The following is a 19736-nucleotide window of genomic DNA, read 5'->3' on the forward strand; positions in this document are numbered from 1 at the left end:
TGTACGTGCCATGTACATTATGGATCTTGTTTTGTGTACGTACTGTACATGTAATGTGTTTTTTTAAGGCGTACACATCCCATGTACAAAACCTGGCGATAATGAAGTGTTTTTCCCCCACAGTTTTGTGTATTTTAAGCCTTTTGTAAACTGATCAGATGAGAAAATCGCTTCATCCTACTGTAATTATTGGACTCACGCACCGGAACTCTTTTCTAATTTAGTATACAATTTATTTGTCCCCTTCAGTGCATTTGATGAATTGTTGCTACAAAGCGCATGTTTTTTGTTTGTGTGGGGGGGGGGAGCTTGGGGATGTCGGTCAGACCATGATTAGACTTCAGCTTTGAAAGCTTATTATGCAGATGTTTCTTGTTATTAGTTTAATCTTAAAGTACTCCTACCACAACCCTCCTTGTTTGATTTACAGCTATGATCATATCAGCTATTATTGTTGTTATCTTACGGTGTGTGCATGTAAAACATTTCTATTTCTAACTCCGCGGCACAAAAAAGTATTTGATTTTGTTTTATTTCATTAGTCTCATTCGCTCTTGTGCCTAACAGTGGGATACCTCCCCATGCCTCTTCTGAATCAATCATGGAAATGTGAAAATATCAAGTCATGTTAATATTTCCAATTTCATTTACCAACGGGCCCCAGCGGTTTTTCCATTTACAATACCATGGGCCCCTGCAAGGTTTTCTCAACACACTCCTGCCATGCCTATAAATCTCCTGCTTTGAATAAATTTGTGTGCTTCGTACTTCAGGTTTGATGTGGCATGGCGTTGTGCAGTTTACAATCACAGAATGCAATTGCATTCATGTTGTGTTTAAAAAAAGAAATATTGTAAAGTTTCATTTTCAATTAATACAAAGAATAGAATTGGTGTATCTTAGCTGTATTGTGAAGCCACTCAAATTAGAATATAATTTAATAAATGCAGATTAATACTATCCGATATGCATCCCCTGATCCGATAACAACAATGAATTTAAAGAAGAAAAAATAATCTACCCTTCTACAATGGAGCTTCTATTCAAATATTCCCTTGTCAATGGTAGCATACAATTCTTAATTCTCGGGGAATTTTGCTTATTGTTGTAAAATGAATGTAGAAATATAAAAAGCCATGTTACATGTATTAAGTGATTGATCTGCTGGGTGTAGCTCGTTGAGGTCACAGGCAGAAAGGAATAACTTCTTACAAATATTCCCAGAAGGAATATTATGGGATGTCCTGAATTACAGCGCGGAATTTGGCTCGTAGCTATAACTGTACCGTTGAGTTCTTATTTTGTACATGACATGTGTATATTTTGTGTACTAAAAGACATTTCAAGTTTTCAGAACTTTTTTATTAAAAAGAAAAACAAATTATATATGGTATAATTATAACATGTAAGTAAAGATATTCGATAAAACTAAACTATGACAATTTTATTTTAAAAGGTGGTCACATTTGTGAGATATTGGCAAAAATTGGAATACACAATCTGAGAGTCGTACTGTCAGTAATGCTTAGCTCAGGTTCCAATTTTAGGGATAAAAACGGATATATTTGTCCATAGCTGCTCAGAGTGAAATGATTCTCAAAATGTGTTCAAAAACTGCTGTACTGTTGTCCCTGACTAAGTAAGGAAACAGATGATATCTGTTTTGTTGTTTTTTAATTGTTTTCATAACGTGATTCAATTGAAGTCTTGTGTTCACTGTTTTCCGAAATCCCTAAAATAATAGACATATTGATTAACTTGCAGTACTGTCCGGGTGTGAAAAAAAAAATCTTTTGTCCCCTTTTTGTTCCATGTGTTAAGTATTGACAGTATATTAATTACTAGCTTTGTTCATAAAAGGTCACATGGTTCACAGGGGGGAAAACACAGATTGAATGGAACTGATTTTGCTAGTTTGTTATGACCCTCATGAGACAAATAACGCTGATGAACCTTTTGTTGTGGGCGTGCCCGGTATTGATGAGCTGAAACAAAAACCAGTAACGAGCCCCCTTAACGAGCTGTCTCTCAACCGACATTTCTAATGGTTTAGTTTCATGACAGTATCATCAATCAATGTCTACAGTATGTGTTGCGCACTAGTGCATGCATTCTACTCATAGAAGTCATTAATTATCAACTTTAAAGTTGATTTATGTACATTGAAGACAGTGCTTACAGGTTTGTTTATGTCGAACACACACTAGCACAACTCAGCGGTGTAGATTTGACATTTATTTATTGAGAATTGATCAATAAAAGAACGATCCTAAGTGCCAATTTCATAGAGACTTGTTCTGTTCTTAGCGGTTGAGTAGAAGATTTTGTCTGGAGAAACTGTTGGTAGCCAGCCAACTTACTAGACTGCACTCCCCCTTAACAGTAGTCTGCTGGCAATATGCCAGTTAAAACACAGTTTGAGGACCAGTTAAAATTCACTTCAAGTGGTCCGACTGTTTGGTTTGGTTTGAAAAGCTTCCATATTTGGCATTTGGACAAGTGAGAAGGCAATGGACTAGTGAAATGACCTGCTGGCCAGTCACATATAAAGCTAAGGGCAAACCCTGCTACTTTTTATGTTCACGTGACTGATGCCTCCGTAACTTATGCTTAACAAAATTGACTGCCAATCAGTCAATAAAATGTCTGTCCTGTGTCCGCTCTTTTTGGGTGGCACCTTGTTCAACAGATGTACAATTCAACCCTTTAAAAAGATTTATTTATAAAAGTTCGTGCCAACAGGAAACTTAATCATCTTGACCCCAGATAACGCAGCTGGGGGTCAAGGAAGGTCTGGTGAACTTCAGCATTCAGCATAAATCAGGTCACGCAAAGGTCAAGTGCATACCAGTCCCCTAGGGTGCTAAACTTGGCAATTCTGCCCACACTTCAGTTTTACGGTTTCTCAATCTGGATTATGCACCCGGGAGTGCTCTGATGATACAGGGTTTTGTAATCATCGTCTGCTTGGGATTGGTAAGAGTGTTAGTCACTATCAGGCATGGTACATCACGGCCTTGGTCTTGCACATATGCCCCTGGGTTTTTTTTGGTCTTGTCCCTGGTGCCCTTTGATGATCACAAAGGTGCCCTTCACTGAGGACAAAATTGCCTTGTTTCGCTAACAACAACGTAGTATCAAGCGAGTGCTGTTGGTAGTTTGTTACACATCCGACAGTGCAAGTGTCAATATCAAATTGGAAACAAGAAGACGTTTTCAATTTTGGACGTGTGAGGAAAACCCCAAAATGGGGAAACGGATGCAATCGGGTAGGGACTGAAAACCCAATCAACATGATACAAAGTTCTAGTATGAGGTGGGATTCTAACTTGGGTCTATAGAGATGAAAGGCAGAGAAAGAAACCACTTAGCAAACCTGAACATCTTTCTTTGTGTTGTGAGAGTTGCAGCCTCTTATCTTTGCATACGTACTTGCATTGAACAAAACAAAGCGATAAAATGAAAATGTATTTTTTTAGGCTTTAGAGATGAAGTACTGAAAAATAATCTCAGTAAACATTGAATCTGGTCTGTAAGTAGCTTAAAGTGTGGAAGTATGGAACTGATTCCTAATTCATGAATTTTTTTTCCCAAGTCTGCTTTATATTCTTTATATTTGTTGACAACAAGTAACCAGTAATCAAAGGCGAGGGTGTTTTCAAGGACTGATGTATTCTAATTTTCAAGGGACTTAAGACCAACTGTTGAAGGTTATGGAAATGCTTAGTACTACTAGCTAAATCATGTCAGATTTATAAATGCACATAATGGACAAGTTGGGTTTCAAACTTCGTTGAGAGTTTCAATTAAAGAGCGGAAAACAGATGATTATTTCAGAAACTTTATTGGGGACGACAAAACAAAAGATTTACAAAAACCAAGTTACAGTAATTTGACCATGTCTCAAGAAGAGAAGAGGATAATCTTCAGAAGATTATCCTTCAAGGAATTGTTGAAGGAAGCCGCGGAATGGAGGAGCTGACAGGCTTGCCTCTGACCTCAGCCTCTGGTCAGCTTTGGGCAAGCAGAGGTTGAACTCAATCATCAAAAGGGTCACCACGATGACTCAGTCATGCCTCTGGACTGCCACGATGGCTAGGAATTTACATGTATTTCTAATCAGTTTCAAAGAATGGCTTGAATTGCTGCATGAGTAGCCACAGCATTGATAAGTTTTGGTTTATAGTGATGCAGTCACCCATAAATACAGTGGTTCCTACCTCAGAATAGTACATTTACAGTGGACTTCTTTCTAAACATCAATGAAGCAAAAGGGAAGGGGGCGTCAACTGATTGTTGAGGTTTTGTCAAGGTGCAGTATTTACTCGCAAAATAGTACATAGTAACTTTGTGTTTGTGGGTTTTTTAATCAGCTCACCCTGAGGTTTTTGTAGTCTTGTGGATTGTGGTCCATTGTTGGGAAGTTTTTTTATTCTGTCAGAAGCTTGTTTGCTCGTTGTCTGAGGTTCTCCCTGAGGTTAATAGGGCTTGAAATGGTTTTACAGGCTTTTTCAGTTTAATCGAAATAGACCCCTCTCTCTCTCCCACTCTCTCTGGAGGTTTCTTTGAATTGCTGGGAGAAGGAGAGGTTTTTATGTGTTTGTATTTGCCTTCAATTGGATTTGTATGGAATTGTTTGTTGAGCTTTTTTTTATAAATGTTACAACAGGAAACATCAACTGCATCCGTCAGCTTATTTGTATTATGTACAAATAACAGAAAAAGAAAAGCGGTTTGATTGGGATAAAGTGACAAAATAAAGAACAATTGTCATAAAACTCCTTGAAGGGGAAACTGAATGACGATACGATTGTACAGACTGAATAAAAATATGCCTCAGGCAAGTTCCTTCACAAGTTTTCCTGTTGTTGCCGATTGTCTTCTCCCCCCCCCCCCCTCCTGTTTTTATTCTTTTTGCATTTTTAGTTAAACCTTGTGAGTGTCACTTAAAACTGTAGTGGTCAATTGTCCTTATTCTCACAGCAATACTGAACATTCTGGTGTTTGTTTATAATGATTATTCACATTACAATCAAAAGTACAAGTATTTCGTAAAATATTTCATCCTACCGATAAGATAAGACTATTTAGTTTTGGTTTTGTTTTCTCAAGAATCTACCCGGCTAGAGTGACAAGCCACTCAGCATATCTCATTTTCATGTTTCCGGTTTTATCTGTCTTTTACATTGATCCAAAAGGTGGTCAATGTCAGCCTTTCGACTTCCAAACATCCTGCGTTCAGTTTAAAGGGTTTGTGTACTTTTTGTTTGACACAAAACACACCGCCACAGATTTTACATTACACGGTTTGAAGTTATTGATGGTAGAAAGCTTAAAATATTACTTGCTGAGGTGCTGTAGTTTTTGAGAAATGAGTAAAACAATGCCACAAAAACAGTATTAGCATGGACAATGTATTTGCGCGACTCTTTTGAAAACATTGCTCTGTGATTTTCACTTTTTTTTTCTCAAAAACCTGACGACAAATGAAACTGAAACTTCTTTAGGTATACATCTTCATTCACAGTGAGTAGGGATCCATGTCATGGCCAACAACTTGATCTACAAAAGGTATTAAAACCCTTTAAAGAGACAACCCACCTAATCCGTTCCCCTTCTCTACTCTTACAGGGTTGTCACTACTAATTAGCAGCTACCATGGCCGGCTTTTCGTGATGAGGATAAACTCTTTGATTAGGAGGAATCTTTAAGATCCTGATGACCACTTGTTGCTGTTGTATAAGTGAGCGAGCCTTACTTCCAACGAGCCAGATACATGGTCCAGTACTCAGGGATGGCTGAGAAGAGCTCTCCTCAGAGGAAGGTCAGTTTGTCGCCCTCTCTGTCTATCTGTGACTCAATTTTCATTCTTCTGTTCATTCATTCATTGATGGTTTATTCATTAAACATAGTGTAGCCAAAGGCTGAATTATGGCTGATGTTGGACGTCAAGTCAAAAGAAGTGAAAAGAAAAGCTTGTAAAAAATGCAGGAAAAATGCAGAAAAAAAGAATACAGAAAATTGATCTGATTGCACCCATCTTTGAACTGAATATTGATAACAAGTTTTTTATACCACACTTCTGGGCGGTGCGTTTACCTACAAATTATTCATTTGTTTGTTTGTTTCTGTGTTTCTGTAAATTCATTGACAACTTTGAGTTCACTTGTTTGTTTTATATTTTTTATCTTAAAAATCTGTAAAATTTGGTTTGTTTGGTTTGGGGTTTTTTCTTAGGAGAAGTTGGTTAATTTTGATGATTGTTTCAAAAAATTGGTACACCAAGATGTGTTTGTTTGTCAGTTTATCTCTCTGTTTGTGAATTTGATGAGATTTTAATCATGCCTCCTGTCTAAGTTTTCTGTCTGACGTAGTTGATTATTTGTTTGTTTGTTCTCAGGAGAAGCAGGCGGGGGTGAAGTCGCCGATGTCCACCAAGGGAGACGGTGGCAAGACCCTGAAGAGGAAGCTCTTCGCCGGCGGCGTCAACGGGGAAGGGGCTGAGGGTAAGAAATTATCACTAACATCCCCCCCCCCCCCCTAAGATTTTGAAGTATGATTAAGGTTTTTTCCAAGTTCGTGTCTTTGTCTGCAACCATGGCCAGAAAACAGATTTTATTGCTGAAGTCAGACACCCATTCAATGAATGTCTGCCACCGCCTGAGCAAATTCCCTCAACCTCCATCGCAACCTTCACACAAATATCTCATGCGTCAGTTGGAGAGAACCAGGTCCAGTCGGTACTGATTGTCTTGAGTGCTACGCACTTAGCGGACCCCCTCTTGTGCTGAGTCTTCATGTCTATCCCTGACGTTCTATAAATGGATTTTATAATTGTCTGATCAGTCCGTTATGAACAAAGATTTATAACTCTTCTGTTTTGTTTCAAAGCTCAAGGGGGTTGGTTGGGAAAGGGAAACCGGTTTCAATAGCAAAAAGACAAGTTATTAATAAAATGATTCAGCTTGATAAATAAGTACAAATGTATTACTGGTTATCGCATTTGAAGAATGATGTTGGGGTGAAATATTAACAGGGCAGTTGTCAGAGCTGCCAACTCTCCCTGATTCTGCAGAAAGTTCCCTGAAAATAAACCAATCTTTCCATGTTCTGATGAACCCATTTGAAAATCTCCCTGATAAGGAAAAATGTTGATACCGTCGAAGCTATTGTAGGCTTTCTAACCAGGCATTTTTGTTGCCATTCATTTTGAAAGAGCAATTACCGAACGTGTACCTTCCCTTTAATTGGAGTAAATGGACATTGGGTTCCATGGTGTCTGGGTTGGAATGGAATGCTAGTATGACATAGCAGAATGCGGATGGTGTATTTTAGGCCTGGTGTGTCTGCGGAGCACTTAATAGATTACACTTCTGAACTCCGTCCTCTCTCTCTCTCTCGGTCACAACAACCCAAACAATAGCTCCAGTAAAACATGAAAATGTAAAGACACATTCGCTGTGTCGTCAAGAACCAAAATAGACTCACTCAAAAAAGAAAAATGCACCTTTCAAGGGATCAATGTGCGAGTGTTATGTTTATCTTGGTGTATCTCATTGATCTTGTGTCATCGGCAATGAAAATGCACCAGCAGATGCTGTCTGAAAATAACAGTATTGTGAATGATGATAAATAGTGTATAAGAAGGTGTTGGCTGGTAGAGATTTTACTAATTGTTAGGAAATAATTTGAAAACTCTCTTCTTGGAAATTATTTGTGGAGAAAGACTGCTCACTGTACAAGATTCGATCGCTCATTTAAACAAAAACAAAACAAAATTAAAACCATGATGAATGAATTGGCTTGTTTTGAGCAATGCTTTGGTGTATTTTCTACTCGCTCTTGGCTTGCGCTGTGATATCACTCAGTTCATGTGTTTTTGACGACAAAAATAATCTCGCTGCGGGAGCAACCCGAGTCTGGCGAAGATTGACAAGAGAAGAAAAAGAGAAGAAGAATAAATATATGTGGGCAGATGATTTGTTTGTTTGAATTTCAATGACCACTCTAGGTCTCAGTTAGTCAGTTAGGATCAAGCAACGTTAAGCGTTTCCAAGGCCCTGCTTGTCTGACAGGATGTTCTGGTCACTTTGCCGGTCTTGTTTTTCTCCGTTAGTTATGTGCCTTTTGTCAGTGTCTGACGGAGAGTGACGTTCGTAACTGACGCAAATACACAGGGATATTATCGGACTCTATTCCTTCTCCATTCTCTTGACTAACAAGCGAGGCTTCCTCAAGGGTTTTGTCATAATTTAGCCGGAGGGAATACTTTACTAACAAACTTAGATAATTTTCTAATTTGAGTGTAGTTTACTGGTGCTCGATATGTTGTGAATGTACAATGTACGTAGTCTACAAGTCCTTGAGTCAGACATGTTATCCATGTATCATCAGTTTGAGTACAAAGATTCTCAGGACGATCCTTTTTGCATACAAACTGAAGTTATTGTTCTTTAGACAAGTTTGGGGTTTTTAGGTGTAGGGGGATTCGCCCTGACGTTCCTGGTTTGATTGGCAGCATATTATGCCACAGCAGCTCGTCAACCATTAGGCCTACATGGTACTATGTAAAGGAATAACACTTATAAACACATCCTCTGCATGTATCTTGCAAGAAAAAATACTGAGCACTTTGATGCGCATTAATATTTATATTATTAAAAGCAATCAGATTGGCAGGATTTGCAATCACGAGGTTGTGGGTTCGAATCCCCTAAGCTTACTGCTGATTTCACAATGACTAGAATAAGTAACGTAGTGTCGTCTAGTTACGTGATCACAATTTCTTGATTTGTGCAACTCATAATCAAAGACGTTAAACCAATGTTTGTATGAGAGAGATTGGCTGTTGCCAGCTTGGTGTTTATACCCTCTTGTGGGAGTTTGCCGAGCTCCCTTGATGGGAAGTTCATCCAAACAAACAAACCAACAATCGAATCCATTTATTACATCATCCCTTTAATTTGAAGGTAATGCATCCTGTGCCAGCATATAGTATGTGATTGTTTTCGAGGCCATTTTCTACGTCAGTCTTTTATTGTGCTGCGCCTGACACAAAGGCGCCATGTACATGCAGGTGGAAGTGATTTCATGTTTGTAGGTCAGCGTAAATTGTTTGATTTTCTTTTTTTCGGGTTGTCATTAAAAATATTCCATGGAAATAGGTTGATTATTAATATACCCCACTGGAATGGTCATTGGATTTGTAAACAGAATGTTATTGATTTGTCAGTTGCCTTGAAGAGAATGTTGGTTTGTTTGTTTGTTTTCTCTACATTTTAAAGGTTGTTATCAGAATGTTATGACATACTATGTAGTAGCAGTTTGTTGTTTTATTTGGTTTCCATAAATAAATAAGAAAAACATTGGTAGCTTACATTTTACCACCTACATGATATTTCAGGTACTACTGGAGAAAAAAGCTGGGCCCAATTTTTACTGCACTTATTCCCACAGAATGTCCACACTTAGGGTGCCAGTCAGAATAATCAAGCTGACAAATGTTGATTTGTGTTTTGACTCACCCACCCATAATTTTAATTTGTTTTAAAATATTGATACACTATTTTGAATTGTGCAATTCATAATCACATTATGTTGTATGAGAGAGATTGGCTATTTCAAGCTTGTCATTTATCCCCTTGTTGGAGTTTGCTGAGTTCCCTTGAGGGGATATCATCTAAACAAACAAACAAACATATTGTGAGTTTGAATTGCACAATATTAAATACAGAAATGACTTGATATTTGGTTTCTTCAAGTAGTACCTAGCTGTTACAGGTCTTAAATTTGTTTTTGAAAGGGCGCAACATTTTTCTTTTTTAAAACACACTGCTATGACGAAAAATTAAAATTTGTATTGGAACTTTGCAATGGGCACCACAGCAAAAGCACAGGGCACCACAGCAAAAGCACAGGGCACCAGGGCAAAAGCACAGGGCACCAGGGCAAAAGCACAGGGCACCAGGGCAAAAGCGCAGGGCACCACGGCAAAAGCACAGGGCACCACGGCAAAAGCACAGGGCACCACGGCAAAAGCACAGGGCACCACGGCAATTGCTGTTGGTGCCGTGGGTTATACTGAGGCCTGCTGTTGCATTACTCCAATATAAAACACAAAGTATGTTGTAGAGATTCTATTTGCAGTGAATTTAGGGTGTGATTTGATTATGTTGAGTTCTCTACGGTGACTCATTTTGAGTTTGACCCAGATAGCATGATGGTAAGACGAGGCGTATTTTTACTGCAAGTTTCTTGAGGGGAATTGAAGTTGATCGGGCAGGGTCCTTAAAGTCGTCAACGGCAGGAAGTATTTAAAACCTGAAAGTTAAAGTATAGGGGATAAATAACTGGAGATGTTTAAAATTAGAGACACACAATAAAAAGGGTTTGTTAACAAAGATACAAGCTCTTCTTTTTTTTGGGGGGGGGGGTAATAATCCCAGACCTTGTGGTTTTGGGATATTGTGTATCCATTAAGCATCAACACATTACATGCAGTAGGAACTGAAACTTTGCATGTAGGGAGTATTTGTAACTAAGTGAAGTTTACAGTACATGTAGCACTATGTTTAAATCTCCTTTGGAACATGTAGTGTTGGTTCTGAAAAGAACTTGGTTCTGAAAAATCCTGTGTTCTGAAAAAAACTGGTGGTGGACAACACAACTTTTCGATCACAATACATGTATGCTCTGAAAATCTTCTGTTCAGAACCTACACCTCTCAAAAGAGATTTAACAAGGCGCTACCGCAAACCACGCCTGACAATTACACTCAGATATTGAGAAACTCATAAATTGCCAAAGTCCTTCCCCTTCTACATGTTCGCAAACGACTTTGCGGTGATGTGCCTAATCATTACAGTTGAGGAGATTTTTTTTATTGTGGTGACACAATTACATGCAGTAGGATAGGATATGAAACTCTGCACGGTGGGAGTATAATTTGGTGAGGTTTGCGGTAGCACCATGTTTAAATCTCTTTTGAGTAGTATTGGTTCTGAAAAGAACCGATGGTTGTTAACTCAATGTTTTGATCTCAGTACATGTGTGCTCCGATCTTCTTTTCAGAACCTTAGTACACTACTCTAAAGAGTTCTAACATGTTGCTACGATAAGCCTCATCTAACAATTGCATGCAGCTCTTGCATAACACATCTGTTGCAAAGGTCTTTCCCCTTCTAAATTTTCGTTGACGAACCTGCAGTCTTTTTTTTCCAATTTAATTATTCAACAGTTTTCAGAGATGTTATAGCAATCCCCCTGTGTAATCTTGACGTCAGATCTTAAGATATATCTGGATTGACCGTTCAATTATCAGTGTTCTCATCGTGACAGATCCGCCCTGACCTTTTTAATTCCTTTCAAGTTTTTTTCTTTTTTTAATGCTCGCTCCGAAGCTCCAGAAACCTTGCTGTGAATTTGCTCTTGTCCGCACCTTTCAGGATTTGCTCTTTAAATTTGGCCTTGCATCCGCAGTCATGAGTTCGTAGTTTTTCTTGAAAAGTATTAATCAGGAGTGGAAATTTGTCAAAACAAAATTCTAATCATCTCGCTAAATAAATAATTGTTTGATCGTTGAGCGACTTTTATACGTCATGATTGTGTATTCCATTTGCAGATTATCCTTCCTGCGTAAACATAATCGCTCCGGACTTTTAACGATATCTCAAAAATGCAACCATATTTTTATGTCTGTTTTTATATAGGATTACAAATCGTCATACAGTTCCAAATACCAAAGTATACTTCGCCTTTGTAAAAAAAAAAAAAAATTGTCTGCCTGTTTTTGAAAATTTTCCACAAACTCATTAAAATTCTTAATTGGACCTGTGAGGCACTGCACTGTTGGAAGTGCTCGATGCAATTTGTCTTTTTTAATTTGTTGTTTTACATCCACTCAAGTAAAAACACAAAGGCCCTTGTGTGGAGTAATGAAATGATTGATGGAATACTTAATGTAAAAAACCACCATTTCCCATCCTCGTATCCAGAGGCCATTTTGGAAACCCGGCTTTTCGGTTGTAATTGATGGATAGATGTTTCATTTTTCGAAGAAAAATAAATCTGCTCTGTGGTTTAAAAATGCACTGGTGGGTTAAAAACACGGCTGACCTTTGCTTGTGACTAGTTGAAGAGGGGGGGGGGGGATACACGCTGTAATTAAGGCTGCAGGCCCTGGACCAGGCATCGGCAACTCGCACAAACAAACATGCTCAGATGATCACCAATAATTTCATTTTCCATGTGAACAGCTGTACATTTTCTGTAGTATTTATTTTTGTTCGTCTTAGAATTTATGCCCCAAACTGCAATTCCTAATTACGTAGCGCAGGCCTTCATCTGACATGCATGGTTATTGTTTAGGAACATGTAGTTGATGTAATTGATATGTAGTTGATGTAAAAGAATTGGCAATCAAATTCAGTGTATATTTTATAGCCACCTCTGCATTGTCTTTAGATGTGTAAATGAAATGTCAGTTACAAGTTACAAATACATGAAGACACGGACTTGCAAAGGTTTTTTAGTTGTTAAAGATTTGTTTTAGATTTTGTTATATCATAAGAATAGGCCTACTTGATTCAAGCTTTATAGTTTTTCGGAAAGAGTTAGTCAGTATCATGAAGCTTGTTAAAAAAAATGAATAATTTATTTTTTGTAATGACCACTATACAACCTTGACCTTTGTCATCAATCCAAGCTCTTTCTTTTTTGTTTTATTGATGAGTTGAGAGGAAAGTACATCCACAGTGTTGCAGGATGCTAGTACATCATGTACATAATCCTTATAGCTGGTATACTTTCCAATTAATTTGGTTGCGCAGGTTTTTTTTTTTTTTCCAATAACCACGACAGCATGATGATGGATCATCCCTTCCCTGCAGAGTCTGCCTGACCTGATTTCACTTGTAAATTAAATTTTAAAGGGACACTATCTATCGGCTGTCAACCCTATCTTTCAATTGGAGATCAGCATCTCTTTGGCTTGGCTTCTTGATTGTGAAGTAAATAGGTAGTTACGTACATGGACATGTACTATGTTCTAGTCGGGGGCAAGTTTCATAGCTCTGTTGATGCAGAGAATTATGTTTACTACCTTTTTGCTTAGCAATAATTAAGCTTGATACCAGTTACAGATTTTTATATGTGACATTGTACTTGGGCTGATAACCTTATTCTGGTCAGCAACATTTTCTTCTGCTTAGCTGCTTTTGATCGTTTAAGCAGCTCTATGAATTTAGGTCCAATCTCGTAGAGCTGCTTTGGAGAAAATATTGTTTAACATTTTCCTGCTTAGCAGAAATGAGTTGGATACCAGTTACAAATGGCGACATTGTATTTTTGCTGGTAACCTTATTCTGGTAAGCATAATTTTGCTGTGCTTAGCATATTTGTTTGTGCTTTTAAGCAGCTCTATAAAACTGGTCCAAGAGCCTGAGAGTTCGCCGCCATATTATATACTGCCTTATTTGGATGTTAAATACTGTGATGAATTTTTTAACATTGTTATGGAGTTGGTAAACTTATTCTGGTAAGCATAATTTTGCTGTGCTAAGCATATTTTGTTGTGCCTAAGCAGCTCTGGAACTAACTGAGCCCAGAGCCTGAGAGGTCACCCCAGATACATGTACACTGTACTGCCTTATTTGGATGTTGAATACTGTGATGAATTTTTTAGCAATGGTGCTCAGGAACTGGGAAGATTGCCATGACAGTCACTACTTCACCCTTAAGGACCAGAAAGCATAATGTAGTCTGGATAAATCCATTTTAATTTTGATTGTGATGAGTGACGGAATCAGCTTCTTTCGTAAGAACTGATTCTGGTTGTGGCGTGAAAAGGCAGTCTAGTAAATATCTGATTACTAAAAACCTACTATTGTAAATGCTTACTTTTTGATGATTTGCTCATTGAAGGGAGGGTATACCTTGGGTAATTACAATTAAAAACGTTAAAGAGTAATGGAGAGCTGTTGATATATAACACATTTTTAGAGAAAGAGGTAATTAAGAAAAAACATAATAAAGCTTACAATTCTATCCAACAAGGGGTGTACTGTTGGGATTTTTCATTATTTTCTCATATTTTCAATGACCAATTGAGCCAAACTTTTCTTAGGTTTGTTATTTTACCGATATTTAACATTTAGAATTTAACAAAACTTACCCTTCCTTTAAATATCTGTCTGGAACTGGAAGACAAATTACCCTGTACTATCGTGCTATCACAGTTTATCAGCTTGACCTGTTATTTGAGAATAAATGGATGTTCGTTGCCAAAATTCAGGGTAATAGAAATGTTTGTGTAAACTGTTTCAACAGCCTGAATAAACTTAATGGTTAACTCAAGAGAATTGAGGACACAAAAGTAAATGGGTTTTTGTTTCTCAATTATCTCAGGAATTGGGCATTTAGAAAAAAAAATCCCCTATGTTTTACAATGCATCAAATGGAAGAAAACAAATCCGTTAGCAAAACAAGATAAGCCTAGATTTTCTGAGGACGTACAGTGTAATCCTTGAACAATCTTGGGGAACCCAAGTAGCCATACGACAACAGCATTGAACACTTGGAGTAGTTTGTTACTGACGTCAGAAGACGATAGTACTGTCTAGCAATACGATACTTGTGTGTTATTTATAATTGCCCAGCCCTTCTCTCTGGCTGGCTTTCTCGGCGTGTGACAAGTGCACGAGATGCGCTTCTCAAGACGCTAAATGTTTTGTTGTTGTTGGTGAACAGGTGATTCGGATTGTAATCAGGCAGGAACTAGCGTGTCACCTGAATCAAATCAGTTGCAAAACAACATTCATAGATTTGTAAATGGACCTCCATCTTGATTACACAGTTACGGACTTGTAGCGTTTCCTGTTTCTCTACACTAAACACAGTTTGGGAAGGGTGTGTGTGGACCACACACAATACAGCCCTTTTCATATTATAGATGTTTCTGTTTCATTTCCTTCCTTCAGTGTACAATTCAAATCTGTTCAAATTGTTCTACAACTAACATATTTTGCCATTATAAAAGTTGATATGGGATTAGTCACGAAGGAGGCAGTATTATACGCATGAACTAAACTACAAATGTGGCAATACATTATTCACTGATTAAACCTGAGAGTAGACAATCTACTTGTTACAAGGAAAGACACAAGTAGTTAGTACTATTCCTCAATGCCACATCTATACATGGATGTCATTATTACGATTACTAATATTTTTCCCCTTATCATTATCTTAATCCTTACAGAGAAGAAGCCACCTAAACCAGCCCCTAAGCGCAAAAAGCCCACGTCCCAACCCGGCAGTCCAACGTTACTTGGGACGCCTGGACGCTCTATCCCGCTGTCTGAACGACAACAGTTGGCTCTCCTTATGCAGATGACTGCTAATGAGGAAAACAATGTCCCAGGTAGGTAGCGAGGTACATATAGACTACTAATGAGGTGAACAATGTCCGGTGTAGGTAACGAGGTACATGTGGATTGCTTAATGAGTAAAACAAAGCCCTAGGTAGGTTGGGATGTACATGTACATACTCTGTAGATGAATTGTGAGGAAAACAATGTCCCAGGCAGGTAAAAAGGTACAAAGATTTCTTCAGAGATTTATTCATTTTTTTTGTTTCAGAGAATAAAGTTTACATAACCTATGAAGTGTTGCTTTGCGTGTAACTTTGAGAAACATTTCTTGTGAATTGTAGCTTTATCACAGCAGGTTAGATACATGATATATTCCTCTTGGTGTCTTTGTTTGGAAATTTATTTTGCAGAGATCATTGGGGCAGTATAAGTATGACCAAAGTTTATGTTTCTGAGTGTATCATCCAACCCCAAAGTGATTTATGATGTGAGAAATTTTGAAGTTGAGAATAACCCCCCCCCCCCCCTCCTCCTGTTTCATTTGCAGTTATCAGTCATCCTCCAAAAGCCATGCCGACCCCCGGGTCAGTGGGTGGGGTCAAGAACAAGGCCAACAAGCGGAATGAGAGAGGGGAAGCGCCCCTTCATCTTGCTTCCATACGAGGGGACGTCCAAGCCACCAAGAATCTAATCAAACAGGGGGCAGAGGTCAACGTTCAAGATTTCGCTGGTAAGTCTCAAGTGCTTGAATCATCCCACACCCCCTGATGTTTTTTCTTGAATATAATCAACCGTGCCGGGTCACAGCAACATTTATAGACTTAGTTTGGGGAATTTTTGTTAAAAACCTTTCAGACAGGATTTTGCAGATAAGTTTGAAGGTAGATTGCTAGTTATAATTAACTGTGTCGGGTCACAGCAACATTGAATCTTGGACCATGTTGTCTGGGTTATGTTGGAGGGAAAAAACCTAAACATTTCAGACATAATTTCTCAGGTAGGCAACAAGGTACATGTGGAGGTACATGTTTGATAATTATTATAAAGTGTGCCGGGTCACAGTAACATTGATTCCTAGATGTAGTCTGAATTGAGTTCAGGGGGAAAAATACTTAACATTTCAGACAGGATCTGTCAGTCTTGATCTGATAGTCTAAACGCTTTGACAATCCCAAGTCTTTGTTTGAATTACAAACACTGTATCCATTTTACTTTGTTTTTTAATAAATAAATCAACTCAGCAATATTTCATAGCTTTGACTTGAGGCTCCATCCACATAAATTGCACATTTGCTTTAAAGGAAGGTATACTTTAGGTAATCACTCTTAAAGACACGACCAACATTGACATTGTTTATATAATAGTATTAGTTCCTGCCATGGGAATTCTGGCTTGTTTGTAAAATCATGACTTTGCACAAAATGTTGCTACTTTATTTTATGATGTCCTCCCTTGATCCTTGATTCTCATTGGACTCGCAGATCAAGTGGTTATTAAGTTTTACCCTGCTGCACCTGTACTCAATCTATGTGGATGGATCCTCAGGTCAAAGCTCCGTACCCCCCCCCCCCCCTCCCTTTCCCCACTTATTAATAATAAACTACAGTCTAGAATGTGATGGCTGTTTGGATGACACATTATACTTGATAGACATAACCAGAAATGCTGTTATGTGACTCACGCTGCGGTTTTGGCATCCATCCATGAAGGGAGGACCCCTCAAGCTACCCTCTAGGTCTCCCTTCTCCGCTGGGACACACATCCCCAGAACCCCCTCCCCCCCCCCTTCACCTCCCCACCTTTAAATTATGATGATATAATCCACTGTACATACAGTCCTGTCTTGCCAGGGCTTGAATTTGGGGAGTAAAAACCACCTGACTGCAGGGCATGAAGCTAAAAATGTTGACTAGACAAGAGTTTGTTTAACAAGACCAGGGGTCGATTTCACAAAGAGTCACATGTAGGACTAGTCCTAGGATATATATCAAATGCATGGCTCGTCCTAAGTTAGTACGAGAAGCTCATCCTAAAGCCTAGTTCATACTTCCTGCGAATGCGATGCGAATTTGATGTGAATTTGACGTCACAACCCTTGTTTCGCTGCGATATTTGCAAGAGAGTTGAACACAACTCAACTCAGTGCGAATTTCGTTGTGAATTTGTGACGTCAACATTCGTATCGCATTCGCATTCGCAGGAAGTATGAACCGGGCTTAACTCAAGTTATGACTAGTCTTAACTCTTTGTAAAATCCACCCCAGAATCATAATGAGTTGAACAAACTCTAAGAGAAGATCTATCTAGATACGTGAAGATCTCAATTGTCTTCACATGTCTTCAAGAGTGTTGAAGGATATTTGTTCACAATGAGGTAGCCTAATAATATTCAATTGAGAAACACAAGATTGTTGGGCTTGTCTTGTGAGGTATTTACTTGCTCGACGCTAAAATCACTGGCCTGTGGTCTAGTGTTAATTTGGAGCCCTGCAGGTGTAGGGCCTAGAGCTGAAGTGAATGAACACTGAACCGTACAATTAAATAACATCAAAAATGCCTTAGAGCCGGTTGAAGAAATTAAAACCTAAGCATGAGTTCAGATGAACCAGTCAAAATCATTGCATACATCACATGGCAACATTCTATCTGGTTAACCAGTATCTGCTCAGTAAAATTGATCGAGGCTGAGTTGAATTAAAAACATGTTTGAAATTAGACCAGAGATTAGATCACATGAACAGATTTTTTTTAAGATTTGGAGTTTTCCTACCCCTCTTGTTGAAAGTTTTTGGGGGGTTTACGAGTGTGTGATAAAACGATATATCCAAGTTTGTATTCGATTTTAGTTTAAAGGATGATTTCTGAGCATCATTCTATTTGCAAATATTTGCAGACCCTAAGCTAAAAAAAATGCGAGAAGTCCAGCGTACTCATTCCCCTTCCCTCCAATTTTTCTTGGCCCGATTTTATAAAGCTGTATGCATGTCATCAATAATAAATTGTTATAATGGAAGAATCTTGCTTGCAAAAACTGAGGTCAGCTAAAGTAAAAAGTAATGTAAATTGTTTGCAACTGGTTTGCGTCAAATTTCCCCTGAGCTAAAGCATTGGCTCAACTTACATGTAATTGTATGACATTGGGGCCCTGAGGTGAAAAGTTCTCAAAGCTACAACAAAAAATTCTATTACAAAGATGTACAGTTTTTAAACCTTGATCTTTACTCGTTAGGTTGGACGCCGCTTCATGAGGCATGTAACCATGGTTACTTTGAGGTAGCGAAGCTGCTGCTAAAAGCAGGAGCTTATGTCAATACGCAAGGCCTGGAGGACGATACCCCACTACATGATGCTGCTGTTAACGGACATGTTAAGGTGAGGAATCAAAATAGGGAGTCTTAGTGTAAAGGGGCAGGTAATGACCTCAAAGGTCATGCTGGGGGTCAGGGGTCAATTATTAGAGATTCTCTAAGACCCTTACTTCAAGCTGCTGTGGGTTGTCCTCTCAATATCTTCTTCATTCATTCATTGATGGTTTATTCATTAAACATATTCCATGGCAGGCCATAGGCTGAATTGCAGACATTTTGTCCATCACGCCAAAAAAAAATCTCTTAAAATGTTAAGAATTGAATTCAAATTGCTGGAAAACACAACTATTTGAGTGCTGTATGAATGTTGTGTTAGTGGCATCCGTCACTGCACTTTGTTCTTCTACGACGTAATCCTCATGAATCTACTATCGTTCTTTCCTCCTAAGGTTGTTGAGCTGTTGCTGAAGCACGGAGCCAACCCTCTCCAGGTCAACAAGCGAGGCAAGGCCCCTATCGATCTAGCCTGCTCAGCAGAGATCCGTAGCCTCATGAAGAATGAGATTATCGAGACGAGTAGTGACACGTCACTAGCCGAGGCACGGCCTCCAACCTCCCCAGAGAGTGTGGACTCTGTAGATACCCAAGAACTCAGGAATGGCGAAGCGAGACGTAAGTCCTACGGCTTTTCTCTCTGCAGAGGCCACTGGCTTATTTGTTTGCAATGCTATCAGGCCCTAATTTCACAGAGCTGCTTAAGCACACTAAGTAACTAAGCACAACACATATGTGCTTACCAGAAAAAGGTTCCAGCCAACATACCATGTATCATGTACAATTTGTGACTGGTATCCTGCTTGTTTTTGCTTAGCAGAAAATGTTTAAGCAATATTTTCTGCTTAAGCAGCTCTATAAAATTTGGTCTTGGCTGTCTTTTTGATCATGTTGGTTGTATGTGACAGCAGTGAGCAAGTTTGGTTGAGCGACTAGTCTTGACCAGACTCTGTGATGTAGCTCTCGAATGGACCACATCGCTCATGCTCCAGTGCATGGTTTGAT

General features: G+C 38.7%; 1 protein-coding gene across 4 annotated transcripts in view; it reads left to right on the plus strand.

Moving 5' to 3' along the window:
- The window catches only part of LOC139934319 (uncharacterized), a 76239-nt gene that overhangs the window by 46491 nt on the left and 10012 nt on the right, over positions 1 to 19736 (plus strand). For 3 of the 4 annotated variants that reach the window (XM_071928478.1, XM_071928480.1, XM_071928479.1), the window contains 6 exons: positions 5632 to 5824; positions 6401 to 6506; positions 15257 to 15418; positions 15916 to 16098; positions 18599 to 18741; positions 19127 to 19349. In XM_071928478.1, coding sequence (XP_071784579.1) covers positions 5777 to 5824; positions 6401 to 6506; positions 15257 to 15418; positions 15916 to 16098; positions 18599 to 18741; positions 19127 to 19349 — 865 coding nt within the window. In that variant the 5' untranslated portion in view covers positions 5632 to 5776. Of the gene's footprint in view, positions 1 to 5631; positions 5825 to 6400; positions 6507 to 15256; positions 15419 to 15566; positions 15581 to 15915; positions 16099 to 18598; positions 18742 to 19126; positions 19350 to 19736 lie in introns of those variants that run through there. The other variant, XM_071928481.1, reaches the window with a different exon arrangement.

The sequence above is a fragment of the Asterias amurensis genome, chromosome 3 (assembly GCF_032118995.1).
Source record: "Asterias amurensis chromosome 3, ASM3211899v1".
Taxonomy (NCBI): Eukaryota; Metazoa; Echinodermata; class Asteroidea; order Forcipulatida; family Asteriidae; genus Asterias; species Asterias amurensis.